Source organism: Diospyros lotus, chromosome 2 (genome assembly GCF_014633365.1).
Source record: "Diospyros lotus cultivar Yz01 chromosome 2, ASM1463336v1, whole genome shotgun sequence".
NCBI lineage: Eukaryota > Viridiplantae > Streptophyta > Magnoliopsida > Ericales > Ebenaceae > Diospyros > Diospyros lotus.
The window spans coordinates 11195003-11212604 of record NC_068339.1 but is presented as its reverse complement, the minus strand read 5'-3'; the positions used below and the strand labels follow the sequence as shown (position 1 = coordinate 11212604).

The window sequence follows — 17602 nt, the reverse complement described above, 5'->3', positions numbered from 1 at the left end:
TAAATCAATTAGTGTACAATTGTTAAAATTAAAATATTTAAAAAAATTATAAAATTGGGAAAAGATTTGACTTCTTTTTTTTAAGTATTTGCCCTTTAAATAAAAATGTTGCAAGTTGTGAGATGGAGAGAGCGATGGAATAAACTAATATTTTATTATAAAGAATATGAGAAAGAGGACAAATTTAACTGGAAGTTGTTCGTTGATTGCAGTGACTCTAAAAACTGGCTTACGCTATTAATCAATATGCCATTAACGCTCCCATTTAATAATTTTGATTTGGTTTAATAACTTATATATAAGAATAGAGAGAGGTTAAAGGGGTTGGCGCCGTGAGTTTCAAGTTGGGAAGTTCTATCAGAGGTGGTTCCGCTGACTGCGTCCACCACCTCTCTCTCCGTCTCTCTCCGAGGTCTTCTATCGTTTCTTTTACGTCATGTACACAGCGAAGACAGAGAAGTTGGCCTACAAAGTAAGTCAAGACGGACTTTTTGAGAGAGACACAGAGAGGCTCTCTTATCTTTCCCTGGGGCTGATGTATGTAGGGGCGGTTGTAGTTCCCTCCCCTCTCCACCCGGAGACCGTTTGTTTGCAGTCTACGCTACGCCACACTCGTCACCCTTTTCTCTTCCTCTCCATTTTCTCAGAACCCAAACAGGTTCCAAATCCCCAGCAGAATCAATACCCATATGGGGATTCTCTGGAACCACTCGTTGCTGGTTCTCTCAACCACCTTATTCTTCTTGTTGATTCGCCCTGCACGTGCTCGATTCGTGGTAGAGAAGAATAGCATAAGCATTCTCCACCCCTACGATCTTCGCTCCAAGCACGACGGCTCCATAGCCAACTTCGGCGTGCCCGACTATGGAGGATCCATGCTCGGCTCTGTTATTTACCCTCAAAAGGGCGCCACCGGTTGCAATCCCTTCGACGGCGATAAGCCCTTTAAACCAAAATCCTCCCGCTTCACTATTCTTCTCGTCGATCGTGGAGGTAAGCAACTTTTAGATAAATTCTCGAATTATGTTATGATACAAATTGAGTTTATCATCTAAAACCCAATTTGATTTGATTGTGATTATAGATTTGATTTAATCAGAGGCATTTCCGGTTTAGTTGTTAAGGACCACAACTCATTAATTTGTAACCAGGTTCTGAGGAGTGTGTTATGATTTGATAACTAGAATTATGAGGGCACGATTGACCGATTATCCAGAGTTGTGACGATGACAATTACAGAGGGTTTTCAGTTTTGCCCCCTTATATTTTTTTATTTTATCAGGTTAAGGGTAGTTTCCAGAAATGAACAGTTGTTGGTTTTTCTTGCTTCACTTGATTGTTTGAATTGATTGATGACTGCGACCTCAATGAATTGGGTTTTGGAAATATTTATTGATGCCTAGATTATCTACTCCACTTTTTCAGTGGTTTCGCCTTTTTCCCGTTCCCGTAACTATGCTTCTAATTATGCTTGACAGATATAACAGATGTGTTTTTATTTAGGCTGGATCGTACTCTTTGGTTTCTTATGTGCAAAAACTCTTCAGTTAGTTGATTTTTTTTTCCCATCCAATTAATTTCCACAAAACCCACTGCTTTTTCTTTTTTCTTTTTTCTTTTTTCTTTTTTCTTTTTTTAATCCTTTTTTTGTTACTTCCTTTCCTTTTGTGGAGGCTTATCAGCTTATCCATCAATCAGATGTTAAGGCAGTTTTATCAGACTTGCAAAAATCAATCTCTCTCTCTCTCTCTCTCTCTCTCTCAGGTTGCACCATTGACTTCTCTTCTGGAGCCACTCGTTTTTAGAATGCTTTGTCTTCTTCAGTTTCTTGGAATATTAAATGTACAATGAAGCTGGGAGAGGATATTATGCATTGACTTGTTAGTATGTGTTGAACCCTGCCCTCTCAAGACTTGATCCAGTGACCCTTCTACAAGAAATTGCAAGGAGGCTCTTTATGTCATAACTAGAATTTTTCCTTAATTGGTTTTCTCATTTATCTAGTTGTGTTTGGAATTTAGCCAGTTTGGATTAAACCCATCAAGATGACCCTACCTAATAGGGTCCATCATGCAACTTCCACCAATTGACTTAGCCCATTTTTTTTCCTCTCCCTTAATTTATAGTCTCATTGGAATTATTACCTATTTTAGACAGTTAAACCATGCTTTATATCCAATGGGCCTAATATGCTCCGCTAATTATTCCCAAAATACCCTTGATCTCACATTAGGATGTAACTGTCAACAGTCTTCAAATAGCTTTAGACAGTTTTATTCAGTACTAGCCATCAACAATGGCTTAACTCTGTTTGATGAATTAACCAATGCAAGCATGAGTTTCATGTCAGCAAATGAATTGCTCTTTTTTCCCCCTTGCTTGTAGATTGCTACTTTGCCTTGAAGGTATGGAATGGGCAACAGGCAGGGGCTGCAGCAGTGTTGGTGGCTGATACCAGAGATGAGCCTCTGATAACTATGGATTCTCCAGAGGAAAGCTCTGATGCAGATGGATACATTGAGAAAATTGGGATTCCATCAGCCTTAATAAGACAATCCTTTGGTGAGACCTTGAAGAGTGCACTAAAGAAGGGTGAAGAAGTTGTGGTAAAATTAGACTGGTCTGAGTCAATGCCCCACCCAGATAAGAGGGTTGAGTATGAGTTGTGGACTAACAGCAATGATGAGTGTGGAATTCGATGTGATGAGCAGATGAATTTCATTAAAAATTTCAAAGGCCATGCCCAAATTCTTGAGAAGGGTGGTTACACACAGTTCACACCGCACTATATAACTTGGTATTGCCCTAAGCCTTTCATCCTTAGCAGTCAGTGCCAATCACAGTGCATAAACCATGGGAGGTACTGTGCACCTGATCCAGAGCAGGATTTTGGAGAGGGTTATCAAGGGAAGGATGTGGTATTTGAGAACTTGAGGCAGTTATGTGTGCATAGAGTTGCCAATGAGAGCAACCGCTCCTGGGTTTGGTGGGATTATGTGTCAGATTTCCACATCAGGTGTTCCATGAAGCGAAAGAGATATAGCAAAGAATGTGCTGAAGATGTCATGAAGTCACTTGGTAAGTACTACTCAGGAAATTGCTTTGTCGATGATCAAGTTTTTCTTTGTTCCATTGAATCCTTACTGATATTTGATTCTGATCCACTAGATCTACCAATTGAGAAGATAAAGAAATGCATGGGTGAACCAGAAGCAGACGCAGAAAATGAAGTCCTAAAAATTGAGCAAGAACGTCAGGTTTGTACTTCCTCAAATTCACTGCTTTCTTGTCTTTGTCCCTTCCACACAACCACGTTAGATCGTATTTTCTACTAGTGCACTGTGCATTTATAGTCACTTGGTAGGCAATATTTAACTAAAAGATTTCAGTTTCTGCACTATATGAACTTAACTGAACTCTGATTCCAAATTCTAGGTTGGTCATGGATCTCGAGGTGACGTTACCATTTTGCCAACATTGGTTGTAAATGATATTCAGTACCGAGGTCTGTTAAATAATTTCTAGTACGGTCATTATTGTATTATGCTTTTTTTGTTTGTTTTTTGTTTTTGCTAAGAACTTTTACTCCATTAGCTTGCTATATTGGTATTGTTGAAAAGATTTGAATTTTTGTATTGACGGTTACATGGAATTGCGTATGGGGAGGATAGATGTGGTAGGCATGTTTTGTTAGATCATTATGCATGAATGAGATAGTAATTCACTATGTTTATGATTTGTCTAACTGATTTCTTTCAGTAAGATACAAATGCTGTATGTTTTTGTTGAGTTTGACATGAAAGTTACGTTTCTTTTCATTTCTTTTCTTTCTTTATTTTTTTTTCATTTCACCAATGACGTGCACTTTTCCACCAGGGCTAGCACAAAATAAATCCATTCCTGCTTTTCTTTTACTTCTAAGACAATATAACAATCATGAGTCACCATGTCAGCATGCTTTAAAATGAAGGCTAATTAATTGTCTTTAAAATCTAAGTGACTAGTGGAATTTTATCATAGTTGATTGAAGCCTGTTTATATGTAACTGAATCTTTAGAAACCTTGATTTGATTCCTTAGTTTGTTGATTTCTGCCTGTCGGTTGATTCTAGCAATTTACTTTTACACTATCAATTCAGTTTTTCATTTTCCCTCAAATTTCTCTCAACCTTTTAGATTTACAATCCTTTCCATTCTCAATTAGTTCTCAAGTCTTCACCCAATATCTAAGCTTAAAAAACAAAGTGGTTCTATAATCCTTTTTGTAGTACTCGGCTGATGTAGCCTTCTATTGTTTATAATCTGAAATGCAATTTATCACCATCTCCTAAAGTCTTATTTGTCTTTTGTGAAGGAAAATTGGACAGAACTGCTGTGCTGAAGGCCATATGTGCCGGATTTGAGGAGGCTACAGAGCCTACAGTATGTTTAAGTGGAGGTTTGCCATCATTTTATGCTTTTCTAGCCTGTACTGATATGATTAGTGCATGAAATTTATCAAATGTATCTGTACCCACCTTTTATCATTTTTATAACTTCTACAGATCTTGAAACTAATGAGTGTCTTGAAAGGAACGGTGGCTGCTGGCAGGACACAAAATCTAATATAACTGCTTGCAAGGTATGCAAAATTGATTGGTGGGCCTATACAGCACTCATAGTGTTGGTCCTATTACTTATACCAGATCCTGTCTTTCTGTAGGACACGTATAGGGGCAGAATTTGTGAGTGCCCTTTGGTGAATGGTGTGCAGTATAGAGGAGATGGTTATACAAGTTGTCAAGGTACAGATTTCTCCCCAAAAGAAAGCTTTTCATGCCTTTTTCTCAATTATAATCAGTGTTCTAACTTGGACAAGTTTTGATAAACTTATATGTTAAAATAATACTTGTGTAAAGAATTTTGTCAAACGTAACAATGCAACAAAGAACAGCTCAGGCAGTTTAAGGGCTTCAATGTAAAAGATAGGTGGTGGCTGAAGAGCAAGAAGAATGGTGTATGGGTTCTATGAACAACGTATTTGTAGTGTATTTTGTAACATTACAGAAGGGGTCATATATTAAATATTTTATTGATGGAATGTGCCAATCTTGATGTATAAAAAATATCAGGAAAAAGGACAGAAAATAAGACAATGCGAGAGAGAGAGACTCACCCTCCATTAGGTGCAAGAGTTTCACAATCATCCTTAAGCATTGAAATGCTTTCAATAATTTTCATATTATTTTGCAGCAACCAAACCTATTCACATATAAACTGTAATATTTGGGCCACTTGATGTTGTGACAAAAATGGACTTGGTTTATTCGAATCTGCCACGGGATCGGTAGATTGCTACTTAAGAAAGATCCCTGAACAACTTAAAGTATGCCTACTCGAATATACAACTCTTCTGGTAGCATGTTTTGGATATATTGTTCAGCTTCCTTGAAGTGTAAATTTCGTGGAAGGAAAATTCTTTGAACTCCTGGAATGACTAAGGAACAACTAGATAAGGAGGGAATGTCCTGCCATCTGTTAGAAAAAAATGCAGAATGTACTCATATAAGTGGAATTTTCATTCCTTTAGATGTTGCTCCTTTGTTGACTGCTGCACCTGCCCAATTCTTTTTGTTTGTTTAGGAAGTTTAAAATGCTATACCCTTCACAGACTATAATTACAAATTATCCAGAATATATAACTCTGTTCCTTGCTGTCTTTCTCTGTCTGGCAGCTGTTGGTCCTGGAAGGTGTGCAGTAAACAATGGAGGTTGCTGGTCAGAAACTAAAAATGGGAAAACTTTATCTGCTTGCTCAGTTCAGTAGCATCGTCTCATCACTTTTGATTTTGCAAACATTATCATTAATTTTTATGCTATACAATATGTTTCGTTATCTTTTCTTTTGGGGGTTATTTCTCTCACTGTAAGCTGTCATATTTACATGAAACAGGAGTCTGTCCTAACTGGTTGTCAATGTCCACATGGTTTCCGTGGTGACGGTCATACATGTGAAGGTGATTTTCTTTATTTTCTGGGAAGACAGAGAATTTTGTGCAATTGTATGCATGTAAAATTTATATGCTTAGCAATTATATCCAAAATTATGACTTTTGGCTTCTTGTTTACATCAGATATTAATGAATGCAAGGAAGGTCTAGCCTGTAAATGTAATGGCTGCACCTGTAAGAATACATGGGGAGGATATGACTGCAAATGTGATGGCAACAAGCTATACATAGAGGGACAAGACACATGTATCGGTAAGATAATTCTTTTATCGAAGATTCTAAATGATCCTGTTTTGAGGAAGTTTTGATGGCATCTATGTTTCATCCACGGGATGCATTAGTTATTATGTGCATCATTGCACATTCATGTCCCTTTGTAAGTCGTACTAGAGATAATATGGGCTTGTTAGGTATAAATGCTATCCTGTTTTCTTTGCCATTCTTTAATTTCATTATGACGACGAGATCAAGATTAGGGCTGAAATTACTAATTAGAAAGAAAAACAAGAGGAAAAATGCACAATCTATATCATGCAAAGCTTGCAAAAAAATTTAAATGGTTCATTCAAAACCTATTCTATGGAGAGAAAACATTGAAATAAAATGTGAAGAAGATTGCAAAATAGATACTCCCAACACGTTATTTTTTTCCTCACAACCACCCATTCTCACTGGTCCTTGAGGTATCACTCATATGTTGTAGTAATTGAAGAAAACCTCATTTCCAGCACAAAACTAACCCTTGAGCAAGCTTAATAACAGGCTGACCTAAGTTCAGTTGTGGGTTCCTGCTTGCTTAATCTGAAACGAACATTTTGCCTAATCTGTTTATTACCTGAAGTATTTTGAGCAGCCATGAATGAGGCTCTAGTTGTGCTCACGGAGAAGGATCTTGGGGCCCATTTGGCAGGATTTTGTTTTCCTTATTCTGAAAATAAAAACAAAAACTCACCTTTGGTTCTTGTTTTTGTTTTCAAGGAAACTGAAAATTTTTAGAACTTCTCAAATTTTTGAAACAAGAAAAACTTGTTTTCTCAATTTTTTATTGCGCTTTTATTTTCTTTCCTTCTCTTGCTCTCACATTGACAGTGACCAAGGTCACCAAAAAGTCATTGGAGTGGTTGCCGGTATCTCAAACCACATTGGCAAGTCCCAAAAATCTCTGAGAGGTGCAATTTTTGGAGTAGTTGGCATGTCGACAACTTGGCAAGGGAGTCACTGGCAACCCCAGTCATAGGTGGCGGAAGGGTTTTGAGAAAAAAAAAAATATTTCAAGAATAAGAAAAAAAAAATCAAACACAAATATAAAAGCAAATCATAGTTGTCAAATAACATGCTAAGTTTTTTTTTTTTTTTTTTAATGAAAATGAAAACTAGGCCAAAAAAAAAATGAGAGCTAAAACTAGAAAGCTGAAAGCTTTCTCAAATGGCCCCTTGGTTTTTCATAAGATCTTATGTGCTCTAAGCTTTGAGTTCCAAGACCAAGGAATAGGTAAGTTTTTTTCTTTTTTTCTTTATAATTGGAATTGGTTTGTAAATTTGGTCAACCAGCATGAGCGGACTTCTAACTGAGTCTTTTGACAGCTCGAACTTGATTAGCTACATTCTTTTTACATCCCATCCGGGATCGACATGCGTACTCTTAATTGGTCTATTTACAATATAAATTTGAACACAGAACATCTACTAAGTCCCAATATTTGTCCTCTTAATGGGTCTAGTTACCATATCAGTTTGAACATGGAACATCTACTAAGACCAAATGGGGGATAACCCGCTAGGCTCAACAAAAACCTTTTTAGTTTATGGCCGGTAGACCCAGCTATGGGGATAGTATTCAAAACAGCATCACATCTAAGTGCAACTCTAGCTTATTTCAAGAGAAGTCAGTAACTATTCTATTCAGCAATTAGCCTTTTCCTTATCCTACAAAATCTATTTCAGACAATAAAATTGGACGGATTCTGTCTTCCTATGTCATTTGCATCTGCATCTTTAATGGTCTTCTATTCTTGTAATAACCATTCTAGGTTCCCAAACTTTCAGCTCTGTTTTAACTCTAATTATAAGCACAGTAGGACTTTTTGCATGATGTCAATGTACGCTGCAAATGTTTGCAAAAGATCAAGCGGTAGTCTTTGCCTTCAGATGACATAATAGGAATAGGAGATATTTGCTACATGTTGAGAAAGTAAAATCAGTAGCCAGCCGTGTTTTGATCTTGTTCATCCATTTGTACAGAAAGAAATGCATCAAAATTTGGATGGTTCCTTACCATATTGGTGCTAGCGGCTGTAGCTGGTGCTGGTATCGCTGGTTATATATTCTACAAATACAGGCTCAGGGTAATGTTTGGTGGAGATTCACTGATCTATTTAGTGTTCTGATTCATCCATTAGTAAATGATCAAATAACTCGCTTACCTAAAACGTTTCCTCTTCTTGCAGTCTTACATGGACTCGGAAATTATGGCTATCATGTCGCAGTACATGCCACTTGACAACCAGCACGGCAATCAAGTTGTGCACCATGAATCTGAACCTCTCCGGCATGGTTCATCTGTATGAGAAAGGTAGGCAGGTAATTGCGCTCTTGTTTGAGCAACTCAGTTTTATTTTGCTCGTACTTATTTTCACTAATGGATGTGTGTGTATCCTTCATTTCTGCAGAAACAGAAGCTCGGGCAATCACGGCTAAACGAAAGCCTTTCACAAGGGGGGTGGATTTTGCTAGTTGGGATTTGGGAAACCTTCAGTTTCATCTTAGAATTCTGGCGAGGATGGGATTGTGAATGACCCTTACCCAGGAATTTCTTCTAAAGAACCGACTCTGCTCTTGTTACATTGTATAAGTAAGTTAATGAGATGTAAATGAAGACTTGTAGTTGAGTCTTATAATAGCCCACAAATAGATAAGAAAGAAAGAGAGAGAAGAATAATGTTGAGGACGTGTACGACATTGTCAATGCAAATGCATGTACAAAATCGAACGAGTTATGTACAATAATAAGATGCCACAGTGAGTGGAGGATGGTCTTTACTTCTTCATTTGCTAACTGTATCCTGCAATTTCTCCTCTGGTTTTTTTTTATGGCTTTCTTTCTTACTTCGTTTATTTTACAGAAAATATTCTTAAAATAATGTAAATATTTTTAAAATATAAGTTTCGGGGGTGACCGTCACAGTAAAGGTAAAATTATTTATTTGACTTTAACATCATTCATAGTTTTGGCTTGTGAGAAGTCTTTTTTTGGTAAAATAAGAGCAAAGTATTATAAAAAAAGTAATTTTCATTCAAAACTTATAAATTTAAAAGTTTGCACACAAATATCTCTTTTAAAGTTTTTGATCTCGAGATCTATTAAATTAAAGAAATAATATGAAACATACTTCTTAATTCCATATTAATAAAATTATCAAATTTTATAAAATTATCAAGAAGTTTTCTAATAAAAACTTAACTACAGAAATATTCAATTATATTGTATTTTTTTTTTGTATCGAGAATCGTGCTACATATACATACAGATTTACACAATCTTACATACATGTAAAATTATGAAACAAATCCACTTATTTATTGTCTCCTCTCTACTCTCTCTTCCCTGTTTACGGTAAATAAGAATTGATCAGGTTTCATCCGTATTCGAGATAAAGCCCCAATTAGAGAGAGGTGGTAATGGCCAAGCAATGAGGATACAATGGGGAGGTGACAGCGATGATGAGGATGCAACGACGAATCAAGGAGAGGGGAGGCAGTTAAGGACAGGAAGGATGAATTTACAATTAATACGGGAGTAATTTTGTTATTTGAAGTGTATTTGTCAACCATTTTATCCGAGTAGGGAAATGTGGGTGCATGCATATATATATATATATATATATATGGGCTACCTGGTAGTCCAGTCATTGACGGTTCGTTCTCATCTCCAAATGGCTCCAGGTTTGAATGTTTGCTCTGCCTGGAGAAGCCTGTCGCTTCCACGTGTCACTGTACTCCACTCCACGACAAACCCCTTCCCCTTCCCCTCAATAAAAGACCACCGTCAATGGATAATCGATAGAGAAGCAACTGAAGAATGGCCGAGCCTGAATCAGCAGCGGCGGCGGTGTCCGCTCGAGTGAAATCGCTCTTCATCTACCCGATCAAATCTTGCCGCGGAATCTCTGTCTCTGAAGCCTCCCTCTCTTCCACTGGTTCATTCTCTTCTCTTTCTTTCCCTGATTTTTGTTTTGTAGCTAATGGATGCACAATTGTCTTCAATTTTTCTCGAAATTAAAACTCGAATCGTTCTTTTTTTCTCTCGAACTTGCTGTGGAACTCGACCGAGGTTCTTTTCTGTTTGCAACAGGATTTCGGTGGGATCGACAATGGATGGTCATCAGTTCTAAAGGCAGGGCCATTACACAAAGAGTTGAACCAATGCTTGCTCTGATTCAAGTAGAGTTGCCTACTGAGGCATTCTGTGAGGATTGGGAGCCTAGTAACAACTCCTATTTAGGTAAAGCTTAAAAAAATAAAAAATAAAAACACTTAAGGTTTGCAGCTTTTTTTTTTTTTTTTGGTCTATTGTAGAAAGTTCAATTTTTTTATTAGAACTCTAAACAGCTTCTCCATTTCTAATAGATGCCAAACTATGACCATCAAAAACTCTCCCAATCTTGCAGAATTTCATATTGCTTTATGAAGATGTTCACATTCTTGCTTCATATCCTGGAATTGAGTTTCAGAGTATGAAACTGCGATCTTCCCAATTAGACAAAAGTTTACATCAGATGAATTATCGTCCACAGATGTTTACACCATCTGTTTATAGTTTTCTATATGAAAAAGGACCTAGGAATAGCAAAGTTAACCTTCATAAACAATCCTGATTGGCTAGGATGGCTAGGCATGTATTATGTTTTTGGTGTGCTTTAGCCAGTAATATTTATTTCCTCCCTCAGTGGTCCGGGCTCCTGGAATGGATGTGCTGAAAGTTCCATTGAGTAAACCGCGTGAAACTTCTGACGGTGTTTCCCTGTGGGATTGGTCTGGCTCTGCATTTGACGAGGGGGATGAACCATCAAAATGGTTCTCAAGTTTTCTTCAGAAACCATGTCACCTAGTGCGTTTCAACGAAGGTAGCACTCAAATCATCGAAACTGCTTTTAGAACCTTGTTTGTGTTTCCCTGAACAAAGAATGAGTCTATCTATATATTCTGTTTCTTGTATGAATCAGACTTGTTTGTAGGTTCTATTTGGTGGCTGAAACATAATCTCTAAAGAATGTTCTTTTGGCTGGTAAACAAATAAGCGTTTCTTTTTCTTTTTGGCACATGTTTTTTTTTTTCTTTTTTTAACAAGCAACAAGTTAGAATGTAATGTCTTAAACATTGAAACTATGTCTATATCATGTTTCTGCTAAGAAATTTCTGGAGCGTGTTATTTTGTTTATTGGGAAATCATAATCTAGAGGCAGATTTCTCATCTCTTAGCCCCACAACAATAAGCACGTCACCTTCGTGTTTTATCCAACAACTATTTTGAATTCTCCAAAATAGGTAGAATCTTAGATCAAGTTGCATATTTCCTTGAATTGGATTTCCACAGTTCTAGAAGTATGTAAACATTATCCTGGAACTCTGTTATTTTACTTTAGCGTGTTACTGTGTAATATTCTTGCATCATGGTGTTTGCAATTCAAATAAATAGTGATTATTTGTTTGTTTGTTTGCTTGCTATGCAGTAAATGAGACAAGGGCCGTTGACCCTAATTATGCTCATGGATACAAAATTATGTTTTCCGATGCTACTCAGTTCCTCATTTTATCCCAGGTTATTTAACATTTTCTTTTGGAGTAACCCTTCTATAGAATACAAGTGTCTGACCTGGATTTGGTAATTGTCTTTTTCACAGGGATCCTTGGATGAACTGAATAAGCTTCTTAAGGAGCCTGTATCAGCCAACCGCTTCAGACCAAAGTACATGTTTGGAACTTATATATTTCATAGAACATTTTGTTTTTAAACCATGCATAACATTGGCCAGACACATGAAGTTGACTTCTAATGTAGAATGGCCAACCAACCCAAAGGTGCTTTACAGGCATAGACATCTTCTCAGCAACACAGAAGGGATAAAAAGAGAGAAACATACAAACTCCATTCAAGAACCCTTTTCTTTCTCGGTTGACTTGGCATGTAATATGGCCTAATACTTGCATTTTTTTTTTCTTTTTTTTTAAATTTCACAGTATCCTTGTTGATGGCTGCGAACCATTTTCTGAGGATTTATGGAAGGAGATCAATATTAATAAGCTCACATTTCATAGTGTCCTGCTATGCTACCGCTGCAAGGTAAAGTTACCTTGAGTTCCTCCTTGGCAAGTTTGATAAGTTCTTTCATAAATGATTCAGATTTTCCATTCATTTCTTAAATCCTGTATTCGGTGCATTTTTAATGGAAACATGGCAAGTTTGATTAGTTCTTAAAGCCTATATTTGGTGCATTCACTTTATGATGCATAACCCAAACAAAGAAACAAGAGTAATCCCCACTACTCGAAATCAATAGTAATATTCAATATTATTTATCAAAATCTGCCCTTCAATACTTCATTAAAGAATTATTTATAGACAACTAATTGATAGAAATTATTTTAACTAGGATTCCTTAGTATAATCAAATTATAATTATAAAGGTAATCCTTATCTAATTAGGATGCTAGGAAATTAAGAAATTAAAACAAACTTAGGAAACAAATTACAATAAAAAAATTAATAAAACAATAAACAATATTAATTTCTACTTTTATGCATAAAATATTGCTTCTTGTCTCAATGATCTTCATCAGTCTTCCTAGTTGAAAAGAACTCAGCTTCGATGAGTTGGATTGTAAATACCACTCCAAAACTAAAAGCTCGGGGATCTATGACTCAAAAATCCTCTTTAGTAATCTAAGTGTTATCTAAATCTAGTCAATCTTTTCATTTGACAAGAAATCATTAATAACCATTGCCATGAGAAGTCACAATCTCATCATTAAGCACAACATCAATCACATCCTTTTGTTGCGATATGCGTGGGATACAAGGAACCTAGTGACCTGCAAGAACACTGTAGGCAGGAGAGGATGCTCAAATGTGCCAAGTAAGGAGTTAAATCTTCCACATTGAAAATAAGCATGAGGTAAGTTGAGTAAATAAGCATTAAGTCTAAGTTTGCAAATGATAGGAAATGGGCCATTAGCTCAAGCATGAGGAATGTTTGGAGAAGCACTTTGAATGAATATAAACCATGACATACTCACCTTCATTAAAGTCCCACACCCTACGATGTACATCAATAGCAAGTTTATAGTCAACATTACTCATTGCAATTTTTCTTCTAATCTCAACATGTAAGTCATGGATGTGTTGGGTAAAACTCTCAGCAAACTAAAAAATTTGGACATTTGGAGTAAGGGTATAAGATCAATAGGGGTGCAAGGGAGTAACCATAAACAATCTTGAAGGGACTTTTTCCAGTGGACCTATTAACAAAGTTGTTATAGGCAAACTCAACAGTTGGCAAGGCCAAATCCCAATTACCAGGCTTATTGCCTACAAGAAACCTAAGCAAATCTCCTAAACTACATTTCAACACTTCAGTTTGTCCATTAGTTTGGGGATGGAAGGCAATTTTCCACTTATCTCCAAGTTGAGTAGAATTTGATGATACCCACTCTACAAATCTATCTAGGAAAACCAACTAGAACCGGCCAACATATCCAACATATCATCCAATCTCGAAATGAGAAGTTTGTATTTGATGGTGATTTTATTAATGATTCTACTATCACACATTCGTCAAAATCCATCTTTTTTAGGGGTTAAAAGGGCAGGGACGGCACAAAGGCTATGTCAAACAAATCCTTTAGTCAAAAGGTCTTCTACTTTCCTATTCAATTCAACTCACTCTTTTGGGTTCATCCTATAATGGGGCAAATTAGGTAATTGAGACTTGGAAACTAGATCAATGGCATGCTGGATATCTCTCATAGGTGGTAGGCCACTAGGGACCTCATTGGGCATGATATTAGGAAATTCTTCTAACAATGGTTTCATCCTAGATAGAAACTCCAAACTCTCAAGGGACTCAAAATGGACTCCTTAGCTATAATGGCTAACCCATATCCACTTTCTTAACAATTTTTTAAATGCCTTAGGAGCTATCAAATGAATGTGTTTTTACTAGGGACTGGCGGTGCTTGCTTGGGCGTGGTCCTAGTGCCTCTACTAAAATGTGTAGCAGGGATCAATGTGGGTTTCTTACCCTTATAGTTAAAGACATAGGTATTTATTTTTTCCATAATGAACTACACTCATGTCATAAAGTCAAGGGTGACCTAAAAGGATATGGGCAAAATCCATAGGTAAAGCATCGCAAAGAATCTCATCTATATAATCACCCAATTGAATAGGAAGAAGGCATCTCCCAATGATAGGTAAAGTTGTGTTATTCACCCATGCAACTTTAAATGGTTTTAGATGTGATTTTATCTTAAGGCGAGTCAAATAATTGCAGACTTAGAAACTACAATCACGGTGCTACCCCCATCAATAACTAGTATGCAAGTTTTCTCACCACTCTTAATGCATGTCTGGAAAATACTAGTGTGTTTCCATTCATTATCATGGAAGTCAGTACAACCTCTCAATGTTAACCTCTTCGACAAAATCTAGATCATCATCAATCTCTTCCTCTCCTCTAGAAAAATCTAATGGATTAACTATTCCATCTTCATCCTCAAGTTGATTAGTAAGTTCTTGCTCTTGCTTAGAGTTAAGATGCGCTCAGGACAACAAACAGCTATGTGACCCTTCTTATGACAATGGTGGGATTGAATAGAAGGGTTATGAGGATGCGCTCAGGACAACACCTATGTGACCATTCTTATGAATGGAACGATTATGAGGATGGGAAGTACTAGGTTGGGAATTATTGTAAGGAAAATTTCTATTCCTAGCAAAGCTATCCCTGGAGGCTAAGGACCTGCCCTACTGATATTAGTACCTCTAAAGGAAAGTGGAGGAAAGGACCTTAATGGATGGGGGTCAGGTAATTGGGTGGACACTCGACGAACAGGAGGAGCTTTAATGTATTTTTCTATCTACAATGCTTTATGATAGGCTTCCTCTACAGTTTCAGGAGAGTGCAACATAATCTCTTTCTGGATGTCCATCGTCAATCCATTCATAAACCTTTGCATTGTAAAAAAGTAATCCTTGTCTAAAGCATATCGAATAAGAATATTTTCTGGTTGGGTCAAGTATTCAGTTACACTTAAATTGGACTGTTTTAGATTTAGTAGTAGTTGTTGTAACTGTTCCTTATGGAAGGAGGATAGGTATTTCTTTTTTAACTTTTGCTTCATTAAGGCCTACCGAGTGCTGAAAGGCTCACCTAATCTCTCAAAATTACGTTGAATATTTTGCCAATATTCTTTGGAGAAATAGTTATTTTCACTTTGGAGAAATAGTTATGGTTGTTGCTAGAGAGCAGTAATAGGAGGATCATCAATGAATTGAATGAAATCGGTCTATCCCCTCGCTGTCATTTCTCTCTCTTCATCCAAACCCTTCTGTTCTCTTCTCAAATTCTCCTTCTGTCCATTCTATTTTCTCCCTCCATTTCTGTTCTTTCTTCTTCAAATTCCTATTCAAACCCTAGAAACCGTAGAGTCGTGACACAAAGCAAGGTTGAATTTAATTTTGGGTAGAAAACATTTTTCCTGCCGTAGACTAGAGTAGCTAGTGGCCGGGTTCATAGCAAAAGTGGGTTGTGTAATTGTGGTTGGGCTGTGCTGAACGGGTGAGTTATTGGGGCAAGTTGTTAGGTAATTGGGTTGCGGGTTATTGGGTTTTTAATGGATCGGGTATGGGTATTGGTTCTCAAATCGGGTTACAGTATGATGAAATTGGGTAGGGTTAGGCTTACAGTGAAGTAACAAGCAACGAAGGATTCACATTGTGTGCCCCTGATCAAATCGCGACAAATCTGGCTGTTGCAGAGAGCTTCGGGTGGTGACGGCAGCGGCAATGTTGCCCGAACTTTTTGCCGTCGAGGAAGGCGTCTGTTGGACCAGAAGCATAAAACAAAGAACCGTGAAGGATTTTGATGATGCCAAGCTGCTTTGTTGGAGAAGATCGAAAGTTGTTATGGCCCCCGCGGGACTGTCACTTGGGGTTCAGGTCAGCAAAGGATCCCGACGGTGATGGCTTCTGCGGCTAGGGTTTTCTGATGTTGCTGGTTGAGGAGTCCGACACCGTTGCTATTGCTGGTTTTGAATATCTTCAGTGGCAGTGAACAAACAGAAAGAAGGGCGGAGCTTCTGGATTGGTTCGCTGGTGTTGTCTGACCGAACAGGTGATTCCGATAGCTTCAATGACACTGGATTACCAATGGGTTGATTGCTACAATGGACTTGGGGGGATGAAGGTAGTTGAGTTTCTATAAGTTTTTCAGAAAACTTTACTAAACCCCTTTAAAAGCATTCATGACTTCGGCTCATATATCAATTAATGCAGAACTCAAACCACACCAAAAAAGAAAAGAAAGAAAGAAAGTAATCCCAATTACTCAAAATTAATAAAAATATTCAATTTTATTTATCAAAGTCAATCCTTTAATATTTTATTAAAAATATTATTTATGGATAATTATTAAATAAAAATTTATTCTAATTAGGGTTCTTCATTCTTTTTTCAGGTTCCCACAGTTAATCAAGAAACAGCAGCTGTTGGCTCTGAACCAAATGAAACTCTTAGGACATTCCGATCAGACGAAGTTCTTCGTCCAAACAAGAAACAGCGCGGCAGGGTGAGGCTGAATCATACAGCCACAGGATAGCATATTTCTTCAAACATTAACAAAATGCATAGCCCCATGGCTAATACATATTTTATTCGCGTATACATTCTTTTTCATTTAGATATTTGAATTTTTTTTGTTATTTTAAAAACACTTTTGAACTACATAATTTGAAGTCAATTGCAACTTTAAATTTTTTATTATTTTAATTACACTATTAAATTATGTAATTTTTATTCAATTGCACACCTTAACAAATTTGTTGAGAATAATAAATTCATGAGTGTAATTGAAATAATAAAAATTTCAGAGATTCAATTTAACTTGAAATTATAAGTTTAGGAGTATCTTTGAGATAACAAAAAAAACTTATGTTTTGAATCATTTTGCAGGTCTATTTTGGACAATGTTTAGTTTGCTCCGACTCCATTACTGACGTGAAGGAAAAGATAATCAGGGTAGGAGATCCTGTTTACGCTCTGAAGTCGGTATCTTCCCCATCCGAGGCAGCTGCTTGAAGTCTAATAATTCCATCATTTGAATGCCCTAATGAAGTTTATGAACAAGAAAACATAAGATATTTAGTGCCATAAAATAACTAGATGGTTGCTTATTCCAATAGTTAAGAGGCTCGTTAAGCCAGTTTGGTATACGATTCAGACTCTTTTTGAGTGTTGAGGCCTCCCCCTCCCATTGTCGATATCCAGTTGCATTTGGTATGGGTTTGAGTAGCCTCTCTCTCCCCTTTTGAGGGCTAGTTGACCAATATTAAGCTTCA

The 17602-nt window shown here is 37.0% G+C and overlaps 2 protein-coding genes across 7 annotated transcripts; both read left to right on the top strand.

Annotated features, from left to right (window-relative positions):
- The first annotated feature begins 463 nt into the window (after positions 1–463).
- On the top strand, positions 464–9036 carry LOC127795158 (vacuolar-sorting receptor 6). Of its 3 annotated transcripts, XM_052326653.1 has the most exons (13): positions 478–993; positions 2386–3078; positions 3169–3257; positions 3436–3505; positions 4354–4437; positions 4544–4620; positions 4702–4783; positions 5714–5796; positions 5932–5995; positions 6113–6241; positions 8231–8334; positions 8437–8561; positions 8659–9036. In XM_052326653.1, the coding sequence occupies exons 1-12, from the start codon at positions 690–692 to the stop codon at positions 8554–8556; spliced, it is 1899 nt and encodes a 632-aa protein (XP_052182613.1). In that variant the 5' UTR covers positions 478–689; the 3' UTR covers positions 8557–8561; positions 8659–9036. The 3 variants fall into 3 exon arrangements, with proteins under 3 accessions (XP_052182612.1, XP_052182611.1, XP_052182613.1); XM_052326652.1 differs by having other exon boundaries at positions 464–993; positions 2386–3257; positions 8437–8569; XM_052326651.1 differs by having other exon boundaries at positions 467–993; positions 2386–3257.
- A 953-nt stretch (positions 9037–9989) lies between these two features.
- Positions 9990–17558, top strand: LOC127794338 (uncharacterized). Of its 4 annotated transcripts, none has more exons than XR_008021643.1 (8): positions 9990–10185; positions 10341–10490; positions 10936–11112; positions 11719–11807; positions 11890–11954; positions 12227–12329; positions 16025–16380; positions 16723–16786. XR_008021643.1 is itself a non-coding variant. In XM_052325350.1 (8 exons), the coding sequence occupies exons 1-8, from the start codon at positions 10068–10070 to the stop codon at positions 17340–17342; spliced, it is 939 nt and encodes a 312-aa protein (XP_052181310.1). In that variant the 5' UTR covers positions 10005–10067; the 3' UTR covers positions 17343–17558. The 4 variants fall into 4 exon arrangements, 1 of the variants encoding a protein (XP_052181310.1); XR_008021642.1 differs by having other exon boundaries at positions 16025–16452; XR_008021641.1 differs by lacking the exon at positions 16025–16380 and adding an exon at positions 17217–17558 and having other exon boundaries at positions 9997–10185; positions 16723–16923.
- Positions 17559–17602: the final 44 nt, after the last annotated feature.